This window comes from Vicugna pacos, chromosome 17 (assembly GCF_048564905.1).
Source record: "Vicugna pacos chromosome 17, VicPac4, whole genome shotgun sequence".
NCBI classification, from domain to species: Eukaryota; Metazoa; Chordata; class Mammalia; order Artiodactyla; family Camelidae; genus Vicugna; species Vicugna pacos.
The window spans coordinates 23,796,795-23,820,241 of NC_133003.1; the positions used below are offsets into that span (position 1 = coordinate 23,796,795).

Genomic DNA, 23,447 nt, shown 5'->3' on the forward strand with positions numbered 1-23,447 from the left:
CACTCTCGCAGGGTGGGCAACCCCTCCCCATGGCCCTGCAGCCCTTTCCCTGGCCCTGGGGGCTGGCATCCTGCCTACTCATGCAGTTCATCTTGGTGCCAGGCGATGACCATGATGTTTGAGGTGCAGGACCTGGCGGTGGCCTCCCCAGCCACAGTGTCCCGCTGCGGTATGGTGTACCTGGAGCCCAGCATCCTGGGACTCATGCCCTTTGTCGAGTGCTGGTTGAGGCGTCTCCCTGCCTTACTCAAGCCCTTTGAGGAACAGTTCAAGGCCCTCTTTGTCAGCTTCCTGGAGGTGAGTGAGGCCAAGGTGTGCCAGCCCCAGTGGAGCAGCAGGGCACTGTGGCCACCAACCTCCAGAGCTGGTGCCTATGCCCTGCAGGCATCCATCGCTTTTGTTCGGTTGTCAGTGAAGGAGGTGATCACCTCAACCAATAGCAACCTGACCATGAGTCTTCTCAAACTGCTGGACTGTTTCTTCAAACCTTTTCTGGCCAAAGAGGTACGGCTCTGAGCAGGGCTCTGAGCAGTGGGCTGGGGCCCAGCTCCCTCCTGCCCCTCGTCTCTCTTCACCTGAGCAGCTTGAAGGCCCTGAATCCCAAGTCCAACTTCCTGGAAGAGAGAAGAATCAGTTTGGCTCACATGAGTCACGGGATGCCCAGTCCAATCTGCTGCAGATGCGAAACTGCAGCAAAGGCCAAGGGATGCTCCTTAGGCCACTCAGTTCTGTTCCTGCCTCTGTCCCCAGGGCCTCAAGAAATTACCTCCCGAAAAGCTGAGTCGCATCCCAGAGCTGATCGAGCCTTGGTTCATCTTCTCCCTAGTCTGGAGTGTGGGTGCCACGGGGGACGGCTCCAGCCGCATGGGCTTCAGCCACTGGCTCAGAATCAAGATGAGAATAGAGAATGTGAGAGGCGGCAGTGCCTGGGGTTGGGCTTCAAGATCTGGGATGTGAGGGCTGAGTGCTGGGGCTGTCCCCCAGGCCCAGGCCCCCAGGCCCAAGGAGCCACAGAAGCTCCCAGGCCTCATTGCCTGGTTTTCCTCCTGGCCTCACAGCTGACCTTGCTCTTCCCGGAGGAGGGGCTGGTGTTCGATTACAGGCTAGAGGATGGTGGCATCAGCAGCACCAATGACGATGAGGATGAAGATGAGGAGGGCAGACAGGTGACTGCAGGCCTGCCCCCAGGGTCAGGACAGGGAGGGCCCCCCAGGGAGGTGGCTGTCCTCCTCGATGAGTAATGGCTACAGAGAGGACACATTGCTGGCCATAGGTCTCAGGCTGGGGTTATTTGCATCATCTCACGAATCCTCAAAGACCCACAGGCTAGTTGTTATTGTGCTCATTTCCCAGACAAGGATGTTGAGTCTCAGAATAGTCAGACCCACCTAGTCAGTACCAGAGCTGGACTTGAACCTGGGACTGGGTGATGTCAGAGTGCCTCCCTCCCTAGTCATAGGCACTGTCTCCCCTATGTTGATACTGAGCCTGAGGATTAATCAACTTGGTCCTACTTAAAAGCCCCATTTCCTCAGGAGCCGGGCTCCCTCAGAGCAAGGAAGCAAGCCCCCACAGCCTGCCTCTGTGTCTCTGTCCCTCTCAGCCAGCAAGGGCTCTGGGAGCCTTCCTTCATTCTGGAATCAGAAGCAGCCCAGCCCAGCCCAGCCCAGGAGGAGGAGGGGCCAGAAAGGGGTCTACAGTGATGGTCACCGCACAAAGTCTGCCAGGGTCTCATGGGGCATGTTTGAGTCTAAGCATCAGAACTGCCCCTAGTGGGACATGTTGGTTTGACCACAGTGAGCAACCCCATCTAGGGAGGAGTGCAAGTTGAGTCAGGGCTGTGGGTGAAGGGATTCTTGCAGTTGGGGATGATAGGGGAGACTGGACCAGGTGACCTCTCATCATCCAGGTGATGCCAGCACCCCTGGTTCTGGCCCCACACGCTTGGATAACCTCAGCTAAACAGCAAAGACTTTTTTATTCTGGATTGTCCAGTTTCCAGAGTACCTCCCTTGTGTAGATACCCACCACTAGAGGCAGCTGGATGCAGGGAAGCCTTCACTTGGGCAGCTGTGTGCAGAGAGAGCCCCTCAATCCTGGTGGTTTGTTCTGGGAGTCCCCCAACCTGTGCGGAGATCGGGGCATGGGACTTCCTACTTTTATCAGAAGCAGACCCTCACCTGGACTGTCTTGCTAAGGCCCAGCAGTGCAGCTCCTTGTCCTCCTGGTGCACTTGGCTGGAATGCAGGAATGGGGAGAGATTCCAGGCCCACCCCTGTGCCACCTCTGGTTCCAGGTTGCCTGGGTAAAGTGGATGGAACCCTCAGCTTCGTTCACCATAATGCCAGATACAAGCTACTGCGACATCATCGTGCCGACCATGGACACCATGCAGATGTCCTACCTGCTGGACATGCTACTCACCAACCACAAGCCTGTGAGTTCCCCTGCCATGCCCTGCCTCGCCCCACACCGGGGCCTGGGTCGGGGAGTGGCTGGCCTCCCACACCAACAGGGCGGCAGCTCCTACTATGTGCAGGGCCCTGTGAGAGTGCTCTGACTCCGTGCCCGACCCCTGCTTTCCTAGGTGCTGTGCATTGGGCCAACGGGCACAGGAAAGACCCTCACCATCTCCAACAAGCTTCTCAAGAAACTGCCGCTGGAATATGTCAGCCACTTCCTCACCTTCTCTGCCCGCACTTCAGCCAACCAAACCCAGGACCTCATCGACAGCAAGCTGGACAAGAGGCAGGCATCCTCATTCCTTCCTGGGTCCCGATGTCCCCTACCCTCGCTCAGCCAGCTGCTGTCTTCCCTCCCCTCCCCTCTGCCTGGGGGTGGGCCCTAGGCTCCTTTGCAGACTGCTCTGGAGCCTTCTTCCATCAGGAATTCCTGCTGAGCTCTTCTGTGGGTGCTCACCCTCCCCGGGCTGGCCACTTGGGTGGGGCTTGCTATCCATCTGCCTGGAGGCCAGACACAAGGCAGCCAGGTGTGATGTCGTAGGTTGCTGAGAATGGGATAAGTTGCTGTTCAAGAGGTCCAGCAATTGGGAGGAGGCTGAAGTTAGTGAAGTTAGGGCTTCCCAGAGGCGGAGCTGCCATCCTTGGGAATCCCCTAGGACCTGGAGCCCATGGGTGCTGCGCTCACACGGCTCCACCCCACAGGCGGAAGGGTGTGTTCGGGCCGCCCCTGGGGCGTAACTTCATCTTCTTTATCGATGACCTGAACATGCCGGCCTTGGAGACATATGGCGCCCAGCCACCCATTGAGTTATTGCGCCAGTGGATGGACCATGGCGGCTGGTATGACCGCAAGATCATTGGTGCGTGCCAGCTGGCCTGGGTCAGCGGGGCGGGCTGGGTGTGCTGGGCCGGACTGGGCACCTCACCTGTCAGGCACAGGGCCTAGGCCCACAGGACTTGTAGAGGGTCCACAGAAATGTTTTAATTTCTTTTAAACTCAGGAGAAAGTGAACTTTTAGGTCAAAGAACATTTTAAATGTATAATATTAATATATTTGTCTATGTATCAATACTTCTTGTAAATAATCATTTTTAATATTTTTTTAATGGAGGAGGAGGCCCACAAAGGCAAAAGTGCCCAGGGCCCGCAGAAGTCTTCATGTAGCCCTGAGCAGGGCCTTCTGACTTCCTGCCCCCTCTTCAGGAGCCTTCAAGAACCTGGTGGACATCAACTTTATCTGTGCCATGGGCCCCCCCGGTGGAGGCAGGAATGCCATCACCCCACGGCTTACCCGCCACTTCAATTACCTGTCCTTTGCTGAGATGGACGAGGTCAGCAAGAAGCGCATCTTCTCCACCATCCTGGGCAGTTGGATGGGTGAGTACTGGGCGAGAGTTGGGGAAGCCGTGGACTAAGGCAGAAGCCGAGGCTGGGTAAGCTAACCAAGGACAGCTGGGCAGTGCTAAAAAGGGTGGAGTGGCTGGACCACTGACCTCAGCCATGGCTTCCCCCCTTACTTGGCTGTGTTACCTTTGGCCAATTCAAGAACCTCTCTGAGCCTCAGTTTCTTCATCTGTAAAACGGATGGTAATATGGATGCCCACCACCCATATATGTGAAGATTAAATAAGTAAGACATTGTATGTAGAGCATCTAGCATAAGGCCTTGCACTTGTAACTGCTAGATATATGATTTATACATATGTATACATATGCATTCACCCATATAAGTACACATACATATGTCAAACGCTAGTGGAAGGGTGTGACTTTTGTAAATCAGGAAAAGCCACCAAGATAGAATGGACAGAGTGGCCCTGATCTTCCATGGGGCTTGAAGAAAAATCTGCCCCAGGATGCACCAGTCTACTTCCCACCTCACATATTCTCTGAACTTTGAACTCCGCTTGGCACTATGCCAGGTAGTGGGCACTGGGAGTCAGGCCTTCCTTCCTCTGACCTGGCCTGCCCTGCCCCCCAGGGCCTATAGGACTTGCCTACATGCCCAGCTTGGGAGTGAGGGTCTTGTGGCTCTGGGTAGGGGGTTGGTCAGTGGCTGCTCTGGGGCTGCCAGCTGGATGCAGCCAGCCAAGGTGGGTGGCAAGGTGTCCACCTAACTCTAAGCCCCATGTGTCTCCCTCAACCCTTTAGATGGACTTCTTGGAGAAAAGAGTTACCGGGAGCCCGTATGTAAGTGCAGGCCCTGGTGGGGCTTGGGAGGGCCTGGGTTGGGTGAAGGCATGGGTTCCAGGGTGAGCCCTGGACTCCAGTTGGATGTGGCTGGGGCTGAGTCCCAGGGGCCACACTGAACCATCCTGAGGGGGCCTTGGGCCACTGCTAGAGCAAAGGTCACCCTGGCACCAACAGCCTTCATAGGCTCGTTCACCAGTTCATATGGCCGGTCAGTCCTTCAGTGCCCAGTTAGTGCCCGGCCCATAGTAGATGCAAGATAAATGCCGGTTGAATGCATAAATAAAGGACTGACCGGCCATATAAACAGGTGAATGAGCCTTGAGTGCCCTCCTCACGGGGCCTCCCCAGCATTTATGTCAAACTCCCCAACCCTGGCTCTCCCCAAACCTCTCTCCACACATTTTCCATCCCCCGATCTGGTCAGAGTCTGTCTCTCCATAAGAATGTAAACTTGTTGGGAGTAGGAGTGTGTGTGCTGGGACAGCCTGCTCTGCCCGGCTCCTCGAACAGTCCCAGTCCCTGTGTTCATGGATGCGCCCCATTCTGGGGCTAGTGAGCCCTCCTGCCCTTTCTTCCCTTTTTCCCTCTTCTTGGGGCTCCCTCTGCCCCCAATTCCCACTGACAGAATTTTGGTTCCCAGCAAAGAATTAGGTAGTTTTCAAAGCACAAGCAAATAGGTTATGTTAGTGGTGAAAATGGAAGGGGGTGATAAGCCCCCAAGGTCACGGCTGAGCCCCAGGCTTCCATGTCCATGGCCGCGCACTCCTGAAGCCCTTGTGGGCCGTGGGACCCTCCCTGCACGTGGCCCAGAGGGGACATTTCAGGTCTGGGACATGGCCCCGTAGCGCGAGGCAGTAAAGGCCCCACCAGCATTGACCTTGTTAGTGTCACCAATTCCATGAATGTGTCCCAGTGCCCCAACACATGGACAGGCTATGTCAGTTATAAGGATGTAAAAGGGGGTAGCTCCATGCGAGAGATCCCTCACCCCATGGAGGATTTCAGGAAGATCTTGTTGGGGAGTAGCATCTGAGAGGGCTGCAGGGTTGGAGGATCCAAGCCTGCAGGCCGGGGAAGGGGCATCTGCGTACAGCACAGCTCTGGATCTGCAGGGACTGCACAGGGAGTTCTTCCCCATGTGACCCAGACCCATTCTTCTACTCCCACAGCTGGGGCCCCCAACATCGCCCACTTCACGGATCCCCTCGTGGAAGCCACCATCAATGTGTACTCCACCATCACCTCCCAGCTTCTGCCTACCCCGGCCAAGTCCCACTACACCTTCAACCTGAGGGACCTCTCCAAGGTCTTCCAGGGCATGCTCATGGCTGACCCGGCCAAGGTTGAGGTGAGGACCTGGTGGGCCCCTTCCCCAGTGTCCAGCACTAGCCCTCACAGTCCTCCTTGGCCCCCAGTTTTAGGCCTTCCTGCCCAAACCCTCCCCAGCTATGATCTGGCCAGGCCCTAGGGCAGGGAGCAGAGCTGGGGACATGCCGTGGCAGGCGCCAAGCCCCCAGGAGCTCTGCCTTCATGCAGCTGAGTCCCATCTTGCAGATGAAATCCATGCCTAGAATGGTGGCTGTGATGTGGTCACACAAAAGCAGGAGCCAGGACAAGACAAGGGAGGGAGGGTTCCTGATGGAGGCCCTGGTTGTGAGAAGACTGGGGATAAGAGTGACTGGGATGCCTTCCAGGAACCAAAGGCACCAGGTGGGAGGAGCAGGAAGTGTAGCAGGAAGTGGAGTGTCAGGTGTGCTGGGTGAGTTGGGGCAGGCTCTGTGGGCTGCAGAGAGGCAGCATCCTGAAGTTGTGAAGGGAGCCAGGGGTGGGTGGGAGGCAGATTTGCACTTTGGGATGGGGAGTGGAAGGGACAGTGTGTGTGGAGTCCAGGGTCAAGGGGACAGGGTGAGCAGAACAGACTCCAGCCCTGGCCTTACCCAGCTCTAGCCAAGGGAGTCGATTGAAGAGCTTGGGGGCTTCCTGAGGGTGGTCAAGTCACCCAGGGAGAGGCAGGGAAGCTGACATGGAGGTAGCAACAGAGACGGGGCTTTGGGAGTCAGGCGAGTGGGGCTTGCTGAATGGTTAGATGTGGAGATAAAAGGAGAATCAGGCATTCCTCCCAGGCTTGGGATTTAGGGAGCTGTGAGGACCCTCAGAGGGGAGAAGTGATGACCAGCTAAAGGAGCCAGGTGCCTAGTAGGCACTTGGCCAACTGGGCCTGGAGCTGAGGGTGGAGAGGCCCAGGCAGCAGCGTGTGGATTCCACTGTCCATTAGTCAGCAGACACACAGGGCTCTGGCCAAGTCTCGGTGGGGGAGTCAGGCCCAGGTCAGGACCTCTGATGCTTTGAGAGGGGACTGAGGTGTAGGGCCAAGGCGGCCTCTGATGCTGGGGTGGCCGCAGGACGAGGTGCAGCTGCTGCGCCTGTGGTACCATGAGAACTGCCGCGTGTTCCGTGATCGCCTGGTGAATGAGGAGGACCGCAGCTGGTTCGACAAGCTCCTGGAGAGCCACATGGAGCAGTGGGAGGTGGCCTTCGAAGAGGTCTGCCCCTTCCAGCCCATCCTCTATGGGGACTTCATGTCGCCAGGCTCCGACGTCAAGTCCTACGAGCTCATCACCAGCGAGAAGAAAGTAAGGGGGCCTGCCGGGGCCCTACCCCTGATTCCCTGGGACCTCTGCAGCCATTGCTAAGAGACTACAGTGCTATTATTACTGGAGGGTCAGATGCTGATTTAGAAGGCCCGATCAGGGACTTCAGGCCAGCAATTTCCTTTCTGCGTCCCCGTTTCCTTGCCTGTTAAGTGGGTGCAGTAGGCCCTGCTTGGCCCTTTCCTGAGGACAAGTCTGTGATTCATTTGAGACAGGCTCTGTAAACAGGGACACACTCTATCCATTTGAGGGGTTACCATCCCACCCACAGAGCGGCAGCAGGACCCCTGGGGCCACGAGTCTTGAGTTAAGGTCCCAGGGTGGCAGGATTAGGCTGGAGTGGGTGGGCCTCCTGGTGGTTTCTCCCCACACACACATCCCTTCCTAGTTCCCAGGAGCTCCCATGGGGTTCCAGGTTGCTATATCCTGGTGAGCCCCAGAGAAAGCAGGTAAATCTCTGACCCTGACTCTCAGGCCTCTGTGTGTCTGATGAGTCAGGCCTCATTCGGGTGGACCTGGCTTCTTAAGGCCCACCACCCCTCTGCACAGAGAAACAGGGCTGGCTATGGGAGCGGGTGTGCTCCCTGTCGGGGAGGGGCTTGTGCATGGGGACAGAGGGAGGACCCAGCTCTCCCCATTCTGCGGTCGCCCAGATGATGCAGGTGATCGAGGAGTACATGGAGGACTACAACCAGATCAACACAGCCAAGTTGAGGCTGGTCCTCTTCATGGACGCCATGAGCCACATCTGCCGCATCAGCCGCACCCTGCGCCAGGCACTGGGCAATGCGCTTCTGCTGGGCGTGGGCGGCAGCGGCCGCAGCTCCCTCACGCGGCTGGCCTCCCACATGTGAGGGCCCTCAGGCATGGTGGGCAGTGGGTAGCTGGTGTCAGACTGTCCATTCCATCCATATTCTGCCTTGAGGCAGACCCACCCGGCCATGGGCTTCTGGAAGTCCTGGGAGTGGAACCTGGACTCCAAGGAGAGGCAGCAGCAGTGCCCTGTGGTCCTGTAGGGAGGAGTGGGTAGCCACAGGCATCCAAGAGGGCTTCCTGAAGGAGGTGGCCCTGGGTCTTCTTTCTGAATCAGAGCTGGGAGTGTGGAAGGGAAGGGTATTCCAGGCAGAGGAAGTATCCTCAGCAAAGGTCTGGAGGCAAGAGAGTAGGTTCAGGGCTGGGAGAGTCTGTAGTCTGCCCAAGATGGGAGCAAGATTCCGGATGGTTGGGGCGGGGCGTGGGCACCACCAGCCTCTCAGCCCTTGGCCTCCAGCTCTGGCACACCTCCCCCCAAACAAACACTTGTTTCCAGGGCCGAGTACGAGTGCTTCCAGATTGAGCTGTCCAAGAACTATGGCATGACTGAGTGGCGTGATGATGTCAAGAAGGTCTTGCTCAAGGCTGGTCTGCACAGCCTGCCCATCACCTTCCTGTTCTCAGATACCCAGGTGCCACCACCATGGGCAGTGGGCAGGATCTGGGGTGGGCTGGATACAATGCACCCCAGTGTGGCATCCTGGAAAGTGGTCAGTTCTTCCTGCCCAGATCACTGTCAGTCAGGGTAGATCTTGGGAGGAATGGCTAGGACTGGGGGGAGGGGGCCAAACCCAGACTGGCAGAGCTGGGGGCACATGGATCATTGCGATGCCCCAAGGGTAAAAAAGGCCCCTGGCACCATGGCTGACCACGTGCAGGACCACACTCACTGGTCAACGGTTTCCCACTTCCGGGACCACAGGACTTGTGCCCGAAGTGCTGTGCCCACAGCTACACTCTTGAGGGTGGTTCCCTTTTGAGTTCTTTCAGCATGAGGCCTCCTCCCAGGTCTGAGAGGAGAGGTATGGGTCTGGGGCCTCAAGACAAATAGGGCAGCACTTAAACCTGGCTGGTGGTGGGGACTGGCTGAAGCTGAAGGCCCAGAAGCTGCCCTGCCCTGGGCAGGGGCCCCTCCGCTTCCAGCCCTGTATCTACCCCCGGGCTCCCCTCATGTGGTCAGGCAAGTAGGGTGCCCTCTGGCGCTGGCCAGGCCCTGGCCATGTGAGATGGGCGAGGACCTACCTGTTCCTGCCTGTGGCCTGGCTTCCTCCTGTGAATAAACAGAGGCACAGGGAGGCCTGGTGAGTGAGGAGGAAGACGCCACATCTCCCACCCAGCACCCAGGGCCCTTCCATAGCCGAGTCGTGATGTTCAGAGTCTCTGCTGTAGGGTGGGCCTGGGGTGAGTGCTAGACCACAGCTGGTGAGTCACTTATTTGACCCTGGGCTTCTCTGAGTCTGAGGGTCATGGTCTGAGAAGAGGGCTGCTGTGCAGGTCCAGTGAGACCACCGTCATGGACCTTAACACCCAGGGGCCATCATCAAGACTCAGCTCCTCCATCCTTGTCTTTCATCAGATCAAGAATGAGTCTTTCCTGGAAGACATCAACAATGTCCTGAACTCAGGTGACATTCCCAACCTCTACACTTTGGATGAGCAGGACCAGATTGTCAACACCATGCGGCCCTACATCCAGGAACAGGGCCTGCAGCCCACCAAGGCCAACCTCATGGCCGCCTACACCAGGCACATACGCAGCAACATCCACGTGGTGCTGTGCATGAGGTACAGGCGGCTGTCACAGCCACACAGGGACAACGGGTTGAGCAGGGCTGCAGCTGGACCCGACACCGGGGGATGTGGCCTGGGCCTGGCCACCATGCCCTTGGGTCCAGGCTGCTGTGCTACTGTGTTCCAGCAGCCCTGGGTCCTGGTTCCTGGGGGTGTAAGTCAGGGTCTTGGGGCCTCATTTAGACCCCGATCCCGCAGCCCCATTGGAGAGGCCTTCCGAGCTCGCCTGAGGCAGTTCCCCTCCCTGGTCAACTGCTGCACCATCGATTGGTTTAATGAGTGGCCAGCAGAGGCCCTGGAGTCTGTGGCCACCACGTTCCTGAATGAGATCCCGGAGCTGGAAGCCTCCTCCAAAATAACTGAAGGACTGGTAGGTCTCTCGGTGAGGAGCAAGCCTTTGAAGGGAGCTGTTTAGGTTTGGGTTTGGGGTCCCCAGGGCCTGATTAAGAGTCCCAGGCCCAACACTGATGGTAAGTTTTTGGGCAGACAGCTTTACCTGTCTAAGCCTCAGTTTCCTCCTCTGTATAATGGGAGTGTCATAAGGTTGTCACAATGATGTAGGAGGCTGGGCATACAGTTACACAGTCACTGTTTATCTTATTCCCTGAGGGCTCCGTGGCAGCTGTCTTCAAAGACCCCCCTGATAAAACCCAAAGATCACAGATTGGAGGTGGGGGGCTAGATTTGTCTTGTCCAAGCTGAGAAAGTAATGATCACATGAGGACCAACAGCTAGGGTGAGCCTATTTCTCCCTGGCTGTGCTGAGGCCTTGGGCCCTCCCTCCCCCCAGATCCATCCTCTGAGAGGGGCCCCACCTTAGGGCTTTCCAAAAGAGGCAGGTCATGGTGGCTGTGACAAGGGCACTGGGCCAAGGGCTGGGAGACACCTGGGTCCAAGTTCAAAGCCAACTCTGCCCTTGACAACTGTGTTTACTTGAACAAGCCCCTTGACTTCTCTGGGTTGTGGGATTTTTATCCACAGAATAAGTGACTTTGACCAGCAGGTCACAAGGATCACAGGAGAGAGTGAGTGTTAGGGGCATTGAGGTTCCTGCACATGGCTCCCTCCCCAGGACCAGGCTGCAGTGGCTTCAAGGGCATCATCTCTGCTGCGGGCTCTACAAGGCTGGCATCAGTGGTCTCCTTCCCCACAGATTCAAGTGTGTGTGTATATCCACCAATCGGTGGCCAAGAAGTGTGTCGAGTACCTGGCTGAGCTGGCCCGCCACAACTATGTGACCCCCAAGAGCTACCTGGAACTGCTCAATATTTTCTCCATCCTCATCAGGCAGAAGAAACAGGAGCTGAAAACTGCCAAGAACCGCATGAAGAGTGGCCTTGACAAGGTGGTCCAGGGTGGGGCCTGTGGGCAGTGGCTAGTTGCCTGTGGTTCTGCCCACTGTGTCTCAGCCCTAGCCCTGGAGGTCCATCCTAGCCTTTCAATTGGCAGCCCACAGTGTTTAAATGTGTAGCTTCCTTCCTCGCCAAAAGAGTAAAAGCTGCAGGCCAAAGCAGGTCACCCCACAGATTCTCAAGGGACTTCCTTCCTCTGGGGTCCACTGGGCAACCTGGGGGCCACTCAAGCTGCCGGCCACAGCTTCTCACTCATGAAACCCTGTCCAGGCCCAGCTCTCTCTCTGGTCCCCATTACATCTGATTTCCTCTCCCTGCCCCTCACTCCCCAGCTGCTACGCACTTCAGAGGATGTGGCCAAGATGCAGGAGGAGCTGGAGGTTGTGCGCCCCCTGCTGGAGGAGGCTGCCAAGGACACCACACTCACCATGGAGCAGATCAAGGTTGGGGGGTTGCTCTGGGAGCCCTCTCCCTGATGGCTGACTGTATCTGAGGATGCTCGACATCTCCACGCAATCACAGGATTGATAGCTGCCCGGCCTCTGCAGATTGCTTGGCGTCTTGATGCCCAGTTCCCTCATTCAGTCATGTGTTTATCCAACAAAAGCTTGCTCAGACTCTATCCTATGCCGGGCACTGTCCTGGGCAGGGGACATAGGGGTGAGCAAGACAGACAAATCCAAACCCCGATAATCACAACATGGACCAGTGGCAGGGCTGTCACAGGCAGCCATGGAGAATCTGCCTGAGTCTCCCTCTGAGGTCCTCTGAGTCTACACGAGGGCCCCCACATTCTAGGGCCAGTCCCCACAGCTGTCGGCACAGGTTTGCATATTCTTGATGGCAGCTCTCTGGCAGAGGCTGTCACGTCCTGCTCTACAAAGTCAGGAGATATATTTGTATTGGGATTTTTCCATGTATTGGAAAAAATTCTATGTATTTTTATGTATTGAGATTTTTCCAGCAGACAGAAAGAAAGAGTCTTGTGGGAGGACCCCCTTTCTCTATCTTGCATGGAGGTGCCCTGTGGGTTTAGGGGGTCCTGCCCGTGGGGCGGTTATGCTGAAGCATGTGAAGCCCCTCCGAGCCCCATGCCAGGCCCATGGTGAGTACTTGGGATTGGAAGGGGCTCCAGATCTCCCTGGCCTGTCACAGCCTAGAGGGCCCTTGGAGAATAGGGCATTCCAACCCTCATTCCCTTCCATCTGGGGAGACTGAGACACAAAGAAGAGACAGGGGAGGGGGACACACCTGACACTGGCCACCAGCTGGGCCCTCCCTGCCTCTGTTCCCCAGATGGACACAACCATTGCTGAGGAGACCCGGAATTCAGTGCAAGCAGAAGAGATCAAAGCAAATGAGAAGGCCAGGAAGGCACAAGCTATCGCCGACGATGCCCAGAAGGATCTAGATGAGGCTCTGCCAGCCCTGGATGCTGCCCTGGCCAGCCTGCGCAACCTCAACAAGAATGATGTGACTGAGGTGGGCAGCTGGGCATCTTCCAGGCTCCCCTTGGCATCCCTCCCTTGTGCCCTCTTGGGTCCTGATCTTTCCCTCTACACATCCCTTGGGGGTCATGTGCCAAGAGGTGAGTGCAGAACTAGGGCTTGAACCCAACTGCCTGCCCTTACCTCCTTGTACCAGCCCCCAGGGCCTGGGCAGGCCCATGGGGAGGGCTTTGGGCCCTGAGAAATGAGCATCCAGGACTTTGTGGCCGGACCTGGGTACCTGGGGAATAGTAGATGCCACAGGCTAAGGCAGACATCAGGGGATCCCCTGGCATGCCCTTCGTCTGTAGTGGCAGGGACCTGGTTGGTGGAGCCCCCCTGGTCTGGCGGCTGTCCCTACCCACTCTGTGATAGATCTCCCTCTCCCCAACTCTTGGCCCGGCCTGCAGGTACGTGCCATGCAGCGGCCACCCCCAGGTGTGAAGCTGGTCATAGAAGCTGTGTGCATCATGAAGGGCATCAAGCCGAAGAAGGTCCCTGGAGAAAAGCCTGGCACCAAGGTGGATGACTACTGGGAGCCAGGCAAGGGGCTGCTTCAGGACCCCGGCCGATTCCTGGAGAACCTCTTCAAGTTCGACAAGGTGAGCAGGCCAGCTACCTGACCAGCTAGGAGTGGGTAAGGGCAGCACCCAGTCAGGCAGGGAAGCAGGGAGAGAAGCCCCCCCAACCCCAGTGCTGGGGCCTCCATCCTGTCTCCCTGTGCCTACAACACCCACAGCCCTGTGGCCACAGAGCTGACTGGGACCAGATCCCCGCCCAAAGGAATTCTCTCACTGGTGGGGGTAACAGACCCCCCAATAGATGATTATTGAGGAAATCAGGACTTGGGAAGGCTCATAGGCATCACCCATAGTCACTCAAAGGCTCCAGAGCCTGGGGACTCTTTCTTGTGCACCTTCCTCCCTACCACCCCTATGACCCTGGTTAAGACCTTCACTGGCTGCCTCAACACCTGAGATTTCGCTTCCCCTGTCTGTCTCTGGATTTCTCTGTCTGCCTGTCTGGGGCGCTCAGCACGCACGGGCATGTGCTCTCACAGGGCTGCTTATGGTTAGGTCAACCTGGGGCCCACGGCCCTCTTGGAGGGCTTCTCTCCAGCCCAGAAATTAGCTAGCGGGCCTGTCCCACACAGACCACCGCCCACCACCATGTATCAATATTAGAGCCCCAGGCCGCACTGGGTGAGTAGAGACAATGGCCCATCTCCGTGGCAGGTGGACCCCCTACAGACTTCTTCATCCCTCTAATTAAGCCCAAATCAGGAGGCTCATGGCTAGTGCTCAAGCTCCTCTGGTCCCAGGCTCTGACCTCTGGGAGCTCAGGAACAATGCAGATTTCTGGGCTCATCCTGAACTACAGAGTTGGGTTCTCCCAGGACAAGAGCCCCAGGGGAATGATGGGCTCTCAGGGTGGGGATTATTACCCTTGAACGTGAGCCCGTGGCTGGGCATCAGAACCACTCAGTCTTCTCTACACTTGCCAGGAAGCAGCTCTTATCTTTAAGTGGGTTTTAAATAGGGTCTGTGTATTATCAGATCTTATGGCTGTGTTGTTGCTTGAGGAGGAAATCTCCAGTCGTATTATCTGAAATCTTGGAACACAGAAGTTCCTCTTTTGGCCAGCCTTTCTGGGTTGTGTTTATTCCCTAGGGAGATACCCGTACCGAGGCCTGCACGGGGCATGGGGCACAAAGGCAGGGTCAGGGTATCCCTGAGCAGGCCCCACAGAGCCCTCTCAGTCCTCCCTGGGAAGCAGCCCCTGAGCCCACAGGTTCCATCCCCAGGACAACATTGGGGAGACGGTGATCAAAGCCATCCAGCCGTATATTGACAATGAAGAGTTCCAGCCAGCCGCCATTGCCAAGGTGTCCAAGGCCTGCACCTCCATCTGCCAGTGGGTGCGCGCCATGCACAAATATCACTTTGTGGCCAAGGCTGTGGAGCCCAAGCGGGTGAGGGCTGGGTAGACCTGGGGGGCAGGGGAGGGGGGTGCGGGCTCCCCTGGACACTGGGCAAGCTGGCCCTGTGCCCTCTGCCCGCAGCAAGCCCTGCGAGAGGCCCAGGATGATCTGGAGGTGACACAGAGGATCCTAGAGGAGGCAAAGCAGCGCCTGCATGAGGTGGAGGACGGCATTGCCACGATGCAGGCCAAGTACCGAGAGTGCATTGCTAAGAAGGAGGAGCTGGAGCTCAAGTGTGAGCAGTGCGAGCAGCGGCTGGGCCGCGCTGACAAGGTGCGAGTGTCCCTCCAGGCAGGGCCTGCAGGTGTGGTCTGCCCCCGATGGGCTGGAAGGGCCCAGGTGGTTGGGGGTATTCCTGGGGTGGCTGTGCACACTCCTTCCCCAGCCACCTTGGGGACTGCACCAGGCAGGGACACAGCCCCCTGGCCCAGCCTCCCAGAGCCCATCCCACTGGCTGCCCCTGCAGCTCATCAATGGGCTGTCAGACGAGCGGGTGCGCTGGCAGGAGACGGTGGAGAACCTGGAACACACGCTTGACAACATCTTTGGAGATGTGCTGGTGGCTGCTGGCTTTGTGGCCTACCTGGGCCCCTTCACGGTAAGGAACCCCTAGCCTTGCTTGTGAGAGCCTCACCTCTCAAAGAGTCCCAGCCTTGAGGCCTCACCTCCACAAGGCGAGGCTTGAGGGTGGCTCTTTTCTCACTCACTCATCCAACCTGCACTTATCAGGCTCCCCATCTGAGCTAGGTACTGTTCCAGGCACTGTGTATATGGCAGTGCACAAAACAGCCAGAAAACCCTGGCGGGGCTAGCCTTCCAGAAAGAAGTATGAGCTCACACCTCTGTGCTTGCTGGGTGCCTCTCATTCAGTCCTCATAGCTGCCTGACGGGTGGGCATTGCTGTTACTACCCTTGTTTCACAGATAAGGGGCTGAGGATTACGGACGCCAAGGAAGTTCCAGGGTGCCCTGGAGCTCAGGCATCTGTTTCCACATCTGAGCTCTGGCACAGCTGCCTAGTGCTGGGTGCAGGGGGAAGTGGGAGGGCATCTCAGGAGTCATAGTTGGGTGGCTCTGAGTCTGGCATCTCTCCAGGGCCAATACCGCACAGTGCTCTATGACAGCTGGGTCAAGCAGCTCACGACCCACCACATCCCACACACCTCGGAGCCCACGCTCATCGGGACGCTGGGGAACCCAGTGAAGATCCGCTCGTGGCAGGTGCCCACCCTGGGGGGCTGGAGCAACTGGGCTGGGCCTGCAGAGTGGTCCAGGCTGGGCCAGGGGTTCCTGCCTCCCTCCCACCCTCATTCCTGGGTCTGCTTAGAGATGGCTTCCCTTAACCCACCCAGGGCCAGTCAGAGGGTAATGGGCAGGAAAGGAGAAAGCTGAGCAGAGTGTGGCACAGATGCTGGCTACCTGTGGGCTTGTAAGAGTTGGGGGGCAGTGGGAGAGCAGTGTCCAGAGTGAGGATTAAGAACTCCTGTCCAAGCTAGACCCTGAAGGACAGGTAGAGTTGGCCCCAGGAGAGAACCAAGAGGCTGCAGGCAGAGGCCAAGTGTGAACATGGGTGGGGAGGGCAGATGGGCTGTGGGCTCCACAAAGATGGTCTGACTGCACGAGGATGCAAGAGGCAAAAGGAAGAGAAACCCAGCGAAGGAGGGTGTTGGGAACCAGCCAACAGGAGGGAGACAGTTCCTGGGGACTGAGACCTTGTGCACATTGTCACCTGTCCCCACCCTCAAGGGGGTGCAGTGTGGAGGGGGAGACACAGCTAAAGCATGAGGTTGGGAGTAGCTGATGGCCTAGCTGCCCCTGCTGTGTGAGACCCCCAACCCAGTCTGGCACCTGGTCCCCTGCAGATCGCTGGCCTCCCCAATGACACACTGTCAGTGGAGAATGGGGTCATCAACCAGTTCTCCCAGCGCTGGACCCATTTCATTGACCCTCAGAGCCAGGCTAACAAATGGATCAAGAACATGGTGAGCCCACCCTCTGGGTGCCACCACCCCACCCTTCAGGGCTTAGCAGGTGCAGGGGGAGTGGCTGAGCCGCAGGCTGGCTCTCAGCCCCCGACCCACTCCCACACCCACAGGAGAAGGACAGTGGGCTGGATGTGTTCAAGCTGAGTGACCGGGACTTCCTGCGCAGCATGGAGAATGCCATCCGCTTTGGCAAGCCCTGCCTCCTAGAGAACGTGGGCGAGGAGCTGGATCCCGCCCTGGAGCCCGTGCTGCTCAAGCAGGTGGGCCTGCTGCGGTGGGCGGGCGCGGCCCCCTTCCCCCGCCTCACTGCTGGGGCCCAGGCCACAGTGCTTGCCCATCCCACCCGCCACAGACGTACAAACAGCAGGGGAACACAGTGCTGAAGCTGGGGGACACGGTGATCCCCTACCACGAGGACTTCAGGATGTATATCACCACTAAGCTGCCCAACCCACACTATACACCCGAGATCTCCACCAAGCTCACCCTCATCAACTTCACCCTGTCGCCCAGGTAAGCCTCAGTGCCCCGGGCCCCCACGAGTCAGCTCTGCTTTGGCCTGCCTGCCTGTCCCCTCCCACCCCCAGGCCAGGACTCAACGGGTCTCCCCACTCAGAGGCTCCGCCAGCTTCCTCCCAGGCACCCTGCACTCCAGGCTTTTCTCCCTCCTCTATCAACTCCCCTTACTTGTCACCATTTCTACCCCCAACTCAATCTGATCCCTGGTCAGGACCCCACCCCCAGTCTCCCTGGCCAGCACTAGCCCACCTCGTCCAGGTACCCTTTCCTTACCACTCAGTCCTTGCTAGACCCTTGACCACTCACCCCTAGTGCTGCCTGGAGCCCTGACTGGGGCATACTCTGACTCCCTGCACCCAAGCCCCGTTTCCTGCCCTTGTTGCCCTGAGCCCAGGGACTATGGCTTTTGCTGGCCACCCACACAGAGCCCACAGGCCTGCTCTGTGCTAAGGCCTCCATGCCAGTGGTCCCTGTGACTCTCTCCTAAGACCAGGGGGTGAACAATCCTTAAGGCCTGTCCCTCCCAATCACCCACTGCCCCCTCCTGCTGAGGGAGTTTTTCAGAGACCCGAGCAGCTTACACATTCAACTGCCTGGCCTCTGCTGGGATTCTAGACTGCTACCTGAGGTCTCACTGAGAACTGGTCACTTTGAATCAGGCGCTGCATTCGCCCTGCAGCCTGAGACAGAGGCTAGGCCTCCCAGGCTGACACCAGCAGGGATGTGAGCTCTTGGAGCCCCAGGAGTACAGGTTGATAGGTGAGCAGGCTCAAGGCTGGCCCTCCAGGGCCCATCAGATATTACAGACGTGGTGTCCCCTGCCCCTGGCAGTGGCCTAGAGGACCAGCTGCTGGGCCAGGTCGTTGCTGAGGAGCGGCCCGATCTGGAGGAAGCCAAGAACCAGCTAATTGTCAGTAATGCCAAGATGCGCCAGGAGCTAAAGGACATTGAGGACCAGATCCTGTACCGGCTCAGCTCCTCTGAGGGCAACCCTGTGGATGACATGGAGCTCATCAAGGTGTTGGAGGCTTCCAAGATTAAGGCTGCTGAGATCCAGGTCAGCCGCTGCCTGCCCACCCCTGCCTGCCTCTTCCTGCCTCTCCCTGCCTGCCCCAGGCCTCACCCCTGTCCCCGTGCACCTCTGCCAGTGCTGCTCTTTGCCAGGCTACCTGGGCCTGACTAGCACCCCTCTACTGCACCCTCAGGCCAAGGTCAGGATTGCAGAGCAGACAGAAAAGGACATTGACCTCACGCGCATGGAGTACATTCCTGTGGCCGTCCGCACCCAGATCCTCTTCTTCTGTATGTCTGACCTGGCCAACGTGGACCCCATGTACCAGTACTCCCTCGAGTGGTTTCTCAACATCTTCCTCTCAGGCATCGCCAACTCAGAGAGGGCAGGTAGCTTTGGCACAGATGCACATGTTGACACAAACAACAGGCTCCAGCCTGGCACAGATGTGGCACGCCTGGACATGTTTCTACAGTGGGGGCACACATAGACTCACACCCCCGCTCACTTGTACGCACCCTCATATCAGACACTGCATAAGAACACATATGCCCCTCCTCCCCTCTTCAGGACCCCTTTTTTGGGAATGCCAAATGCCCCACGGGGGTGTCCAGATGGCCCCTGCAGCTGCTGGGGAGATGGGCGGGGCAGGTCCCCTGGGATCTCGCTTCCCTCCCCTCTCCTGTCCCTGCCGTCATCTGTCCGCCCCGCAGACAACCTGAAGAAGCGCATCGCTAACATCAACCGCTACCTGACCTACAACCTCTACAGCAACATCTGCCGCAGCCTCTTCGAGAAGCACAAGCTGATGTTCGCCTTCCTGTTGTGTGCCCGCATCATGATGAACGAGGGCAAGGTCAACCAGGTGCGTGACAGAGAGGAGGCTGCGGGCTGGCCACCCAGGACAGCCTGCCAGAGGAGTGGCCCTGTTCAGGGCCTGGGAGAACGGGGTGGAAGGGAAGGGAAGGCCAGGCTAAAGGTCACAGCAAGAACAGAGGGGCAGAGGCCCCGAAACTGTCCCTTGCTGGGGAACAGCCAGGAACAGGTTCAAGGTGGCCCAGCAGGTCCTGTGCATAGGCCTTCTCAGGGCCTTGAGAGTGCAGGTGAGCACAGATGTCCGAGCTGCCCAGCACACAGTCTTTTGAACCCCAGGTATTTCACAGTGCACTGGAAAGCACTGACCACGTAATGAGAGCGACAGTCACCACTGCTGAGTCCTCACTGTGTGCCAGGCGCTGGGTTCAGGGCTACACTCTCACCTACCCCTACAAAACCCCCTGGAAAGCAGAGTTCTGATTCTTCCTACTTTCCAAATGATGAAACTAAGGCTCAGAAAGATCAAATCCTTGGCCTGTAGGTACACAGCCAGGAAAAGGTGAAGAGGTGACACTAACTCAGACCTGTCCAACTGCCACCCCAAGGGGACTCCATTTCTCTGGCTGAGGGTGGTAGGGGGGCACTGCTGTGTGGGGTGCTGGAGGCAGGCCTCAGGGCTTGGGCGCTAGCCTCCCCCATCCCTTGCCAGAGTGAGTGGCGCTACCTCCTGTCCGGGGGCTCTGTCCCGGTCATGAGCGAGAACCCTGCCCCGGACTGGCTGTCAGACCGGGCCTGGCGAGATGTCTTGGCACTCTCCAACCTGCCAGCCTTCTCCTCCTTCGCCCTGGACTTCGTGAAGCACCTGTCAGAATTCCGGGCCATCTTTGACAGCTTTGAGCCCCACCGGTGAGCTGGGGCCCAGGGCACAGCTGGGTGAGCACATTGAAAGGGTGAGACCCCAGGAACAGGCCTGCCCTGGAGCCTTCTCTGAGGGGCCACCCAGGGTTGCCCTGCAGCTGTGGCTACATCTTTTCCATATCCCTGGCTGGGTACCCCTGGACACCCCACTCTCCCCTGCTGTCCAGCAAGCAGAGTCCCTGTGGCCAGTGCCTTCCTACCAGTCAGCTCTCAGGGAGCCGTGGGCACTGTTGCAGGGAGCCCTTGCCTGGCATCTGGAACCAGTACCTAGACCAGTTCCAGAAGCTACTGGTCCTCCGCTGTCTACGTGGTGACAAGGTTACTAACGCCATGCAGGACTTCGTGGCCACCAACCTGGAGCCACGCTTCATTGAGCCCCAGGCAAGTGCTGCCAACGAGCATCTTAGATAATCCCCACCCTGGGTCCTGGCTGCACCTGGACAGATCACTTTGCAGCCTTGGTTAGGCCAGGACTCCTAGCCACTCCCAGAAGGCTCTGGGAGGTTCCAGGCCCCACCAGCATGCCCCTCTGGGACCTCTCTGGGGGCCCCAGGATCACCTTCCCTTTCCCTAGTCCCCTATCCCTGAGGAGAAGCTATAGGGGGCCCCAACATCTCTCCCTGCCCTGCAGACAGCCAACCTATCGGTAGTGTTCAAAGACTCCAACCCCACCACGCCCCTCATCTTTGTGCTGTCACCTGGCACTGACCCTGCAGCTGACCTCTACAAGTTTGCCGAGGAGATGAAGTTCTCCAAGAAGCTCTCTGCCATCTCCCTGGGCCAGGGCCAGGTAAAGGCAGGCTGGGCAGGAGGAGTGGGGCTGGCTGGCTGAGCCAGCTGCTCCCCCGCTACTCAACACTCGTGTCCCAACAGGGTCCTCGGGCAGAAGCCATGATGCGCAGCTCCATAGAGAGGGGCAAGTGGGTCTTCTTCCAGAACTGCCACCTGGCACCGAGTTGGATGCCAGCCCTGGAGCGTCTCATTGAGCACATCAATCCCGACAAGGTGCGCCAAGGGAATACCAATCTGCCCGCCCAGGACTAATGAGGTTGAATGAGGTTATCCCGCAAAGCACTCAGCCCAGTCCTGGGCACGCAGTGGGCTCAGGAAGTACCACATAACGTGCATCAACTAGATTTATCTTTCCAGTGCCCTCCCAGGTTATTGTTACCAGTCGTGATGTGACTTGCCCACGCCACGGCCACCTGGCACAGACCAGTGACCCTGGGACTTGCTGAAGCCCATATGCTTAACCAGTGGTCCGTGCAGCCTGGCCTGGCCCAACCCAGGGGTGGAGTCAGGCTGAGGGTGGCCCAGGGTCCTGGGGTAGGTGGGAGCCTGGTGTTGGGGCAGCCACCAGGGACGAGTCTCAGTGCTCATGTGGACTGTGGCCACCAGGTGCACCGGGACTTCCGCCTGTGGCTCACCAGCCTGCCCAGCAACAAGTTCCCAGTGTCAATTCTGCAGAACGGCTCCAAGATGACCATTGAGCCGCCACGTGGGGTCAAGGCCAATCTGCTCAAGTCCTACAGCAGCCTCAGTGATGACTTCCTCAATTCCTGTCACAAGGTGAGACACACTTGGCGTGTGCCCCACCCTACCTGCCTCGCTTCCAGCCCCTCCCCTTATGCCCCCTATCTTCTGTCCCCCACCTCCTGCAGGTGATGGAATTCAAGTGCCTGCTGCTGTCTCTGTGCCTGTTCCATGGGAACGCCCTGGAGCGTCGTAAGTTTGGGCCCCTGGGCTTCAATATCCCTTACGAGTTCACCGACGGGGACCTGCGCATCTGCATCAGCCAGCTCAAGATGTTCCTGGATGAGTATGACCACATCCCCTACAAGGTGGGCTGGGGACGGGTTGGGGATGGGGGGTTGGGTGCCTGCGGGGCCTCACCCACCCACCCACCCACCCAGTAGGTCCTCAAGTACACGGCAGGGGAGATCAACTATGGGGGCCGCATCACCGACGACTGGGACCGCCGCTGCGTCATGAACATCCTGGAGGACTTCTACAGCCCCTCTGTGCTCTTCCCAGAGCACAGCTACAGTGCCTCGGGCATCTACCACCAGATCCAACCCACCTACGACCTCAACGTGAGCACACACCTGGGTGGCCTGCCAGGCTGGGGTTGTGGGGTGCCATGAACACCTGGGTGCTGGGAGACCTGGCCCTGCCCTCCAATAGCTCCTTTTCATTGACTGATCCCCGGAGCTCAGGTTTTGTGGGGAGAGGCAAACTCCAGCCTCTCAGCCCCTGCCTGAGGGTAATTACTCTGTGAGGAAGGGGGGTGGCTCCTCTGAGGCTGCCAGCAGAGGCACTGAGGTGGTAACCCGCCCAGACCACACGATCAGGGAGGGCTCCCTGAGGAAATGATGTTTCAGCTAAGATGTGTGAGGAGCAGGCAGGGCAGGGTGGGGCACCGCAGTGTAAAGGGCCTGTGGCAAGAGGGGCTGTGATAGGTTTCAGCAGCTGAATAAAGAAGCAGGATGCTGAAGGTCCTACTGTATGGCATAGGGAACTATAGTCAATATCTTGTAATAACCTATAATGAAAAAGAGGTATATATATATTTAACTGAATCACTATGCTACACACCAGAAACACAACATTGTAAGTCAACTATATTTTAATTTAAAAAAAAAGGCAGCAGAATGCTGCACAGCAGGGAAAAGGGGGCTAGGAGGGAGCAGAGATCATGGAGTCCCAAAGGTCCCAGGGAGATGCGTAAGGGTTGCAACCAAGAGTGACGTGTCGGGGATGGGCTCAATTGTAGGGCCACCCTCCAGGCTGAGGGTAGAACAGGGCAGGGGTTTCAGCGTGACCCTCCTACCTCCCAGGGCTACCTCTCCTACATCAAGAGCCTCCCACTCAACGACATGCCTGAGATCTTCGGCCTGCATGACAATGCCAACATCACCTTCGCCCAGAATGAGACCTACACCCTGCTTGGCACCATCGTCCAGCTGCAACCCAAATCGTCCTCTATAGGTGGCCAGAGCCGGGAGGAGGTCAGTGGCTGTAGCGGAAGGGGCCCAGTGGTTAGGCAGGGCCAGTCTTCTACCCAACCGTCCTGCCTGCTCCCCTGTGGGAAGGAACTCTGTGCATGTAGAACCCTGTTAAGTGTGAAGGGGGACCAGTTCTGACCCCCAATGTCCCTTGGCCCCCACAGATAGTGGAAGATGTGGCCCAGATCGTTCTACTCAAGTTGCCTGAGCCCATCAACTTGCAGCAAGTGATGAACAAGTACCCCGTGCTGTATGAGGAGTCAATGAACACAGTGCTAGTACAGGAGGTCATACGGTAATCCCCCTGCTACCCCCAGCCCTGAGTCAGCAGGCCACTGTAGAGAAATGCAGCAAGGGCCACTAGGGGCCAGATGCCACACCAAGTGCTATAAACTCATCCTCTAACTCAGCCACATTTTTATTATTCCCATTTTACAAATGAGTAAATCAAGTTCCAAAATG

General features: G+C 57.8%; 1 protein-coding gene across 8 annotated transcripts in view; it reads left to right on the forward strand.

The window, feature by feature from the left end:
• DNAH1 (dynein axonemal heavy chain 1) overlaps positions 1 to 23,447 on the forward strand; it is a 73,500-nt gene that overhangs the window by 48,227 nt on the left and 1,826 nt on the right. For 3 of the 8 annotated variants that reach the window (XM_072941414.1, XM_072941413.1, XM_072941416.1), the window contains exons 40-77: positions 103 to 297; positions 385 to 504; positions 751 to 909; positions 1,059 to 1,166; positions 2,297 to 2,437; positions 2,588 to 2,748; positions 3,165 to 3,322; positions 3,667 to 3,840; positions 4,615 to 4,653; positions 5,826 to 6,004; positions 7,059 to 7,289; positions 7,961 to 8,157; positions 8,617 to 8,752; positions 9,697 to 9,905; positions 10,110 to 10,281; positions 11,065 to 11,256; positions 11,596 to 11,706; positions 12,560 to 12,745; positions 13,161 to 13,352; positions 14,555 to 14,722; positions 14,813 to 15,004; positions 15,198 to 15,329; positions 15,826 to 15,951; positions 16,593 to 16,712; positions 16,826 to 16,975; positions 17,068 to 17,228; positions 18,066 to 18,291; positions 18,440 to 18,635; positions 18,960 to 19,111; positions 19,772 to 19,968; positions 20,217 to 20,365; positions 20,616 to 20,770; positions 20,854 to 20,985; positions 21,379 to 21,549; positions 21,642 to 21,821; positions 21,897 to 22,073; positions 22,818 to 22,988; positions 23,150 to 23,280. In XM_072941414.1, the coding sequence (XP_072797515.1) occupies positions 103 to 297; positions 385 to 504; positions 751 to 909; positions 1,059 to 1,166; positions 2,297 to 2,437; positions 2,588 to 2,748; positions 3,165 to 3,322; positions 3,667 to 3,840; positions 4,615 to 4,653; positions 5,826 to 6,004; positions 7,059 to 7,289; positions 7,961 to 8,157; positions 8,617 to 8,752; positions 9,697 to 9,905; positions 10,110 to 10,281; positions 11,065 to 11,256; positions 11,596 to 11,706; positions 12,560 to 12,745; positions 13,161 to 13,352; positions 14,555 to 14,722; positions 14,813 to 15,004; positions 15,198 to 15,329; positions 15,826 to 15,951; positions 16,593 to 16,712; positions 16,826 to 16,975; positions 17,068 to 17,228; positions 18,066 to 18,291; positions 18,440 to 18,635; positions 18,960 to 19,111; positions 19,772 to 19,968; positions 20,217 to 20,365; positions 20,616 to 20,770; positions 20,854 to 20,985; positions 21,379 to 21,549; positions 21,642 to 21,821; positions 21,897 to 22,073; positions 22,818 to 22,988; positions 23,150 to 23,280 (6,146 nt within the window). Of the gene's footprint in view, positions 1 to 102; positions 298 to 384; positions 505 to 750; positions 910 to 1,058; positions 1,167 to 2,296; positions 2,438 to 2,587; positions 2,749 to 3,164; positions 3,323 to 3,666; positions 3,841 to 4,614; positions 4,654 to 5,825; positions 6,005 to 7,058; positions 7,290 to 7,960; positions 8,158 to 8,616; positions 8,753 to 9,696; positions 9,906 to 10,109; positions 10,282 to 11,064; positions 11,257 to 11,595; positions 11,707 to 12,559; positions 12,746 to 13,160; positions 13,353 to 14,554; positions 14,723 to 14,812; positions 15,005 to 15,197; positions 15,330 to 15,825; positions 15,952 to 16,592; positions 16,713 to 16,825; positions 16,976 to 17,067; positions 17,229 to 18,065; positions 18,292 to 18,439; positions 18,636 to 18,959; positions 19,112 to 19,771; positions 19,969 to 20,216; positions 20,366 to 20,615; positions 20,771 to 20,853; positions 20,986 to 21,378; positions 21,550 to 21,641; positions 21,822 to 21,893; positions 22,074 to 22,817; positions 22,989 to 23,149; positions 23,281 to 23,447 lie in introns of those variants that run through there. The other 5 variants (XM_072941417.1, XR_012060657.1, XM_072941415.1 and 2 more) reach the window with 5 other exon arrangements.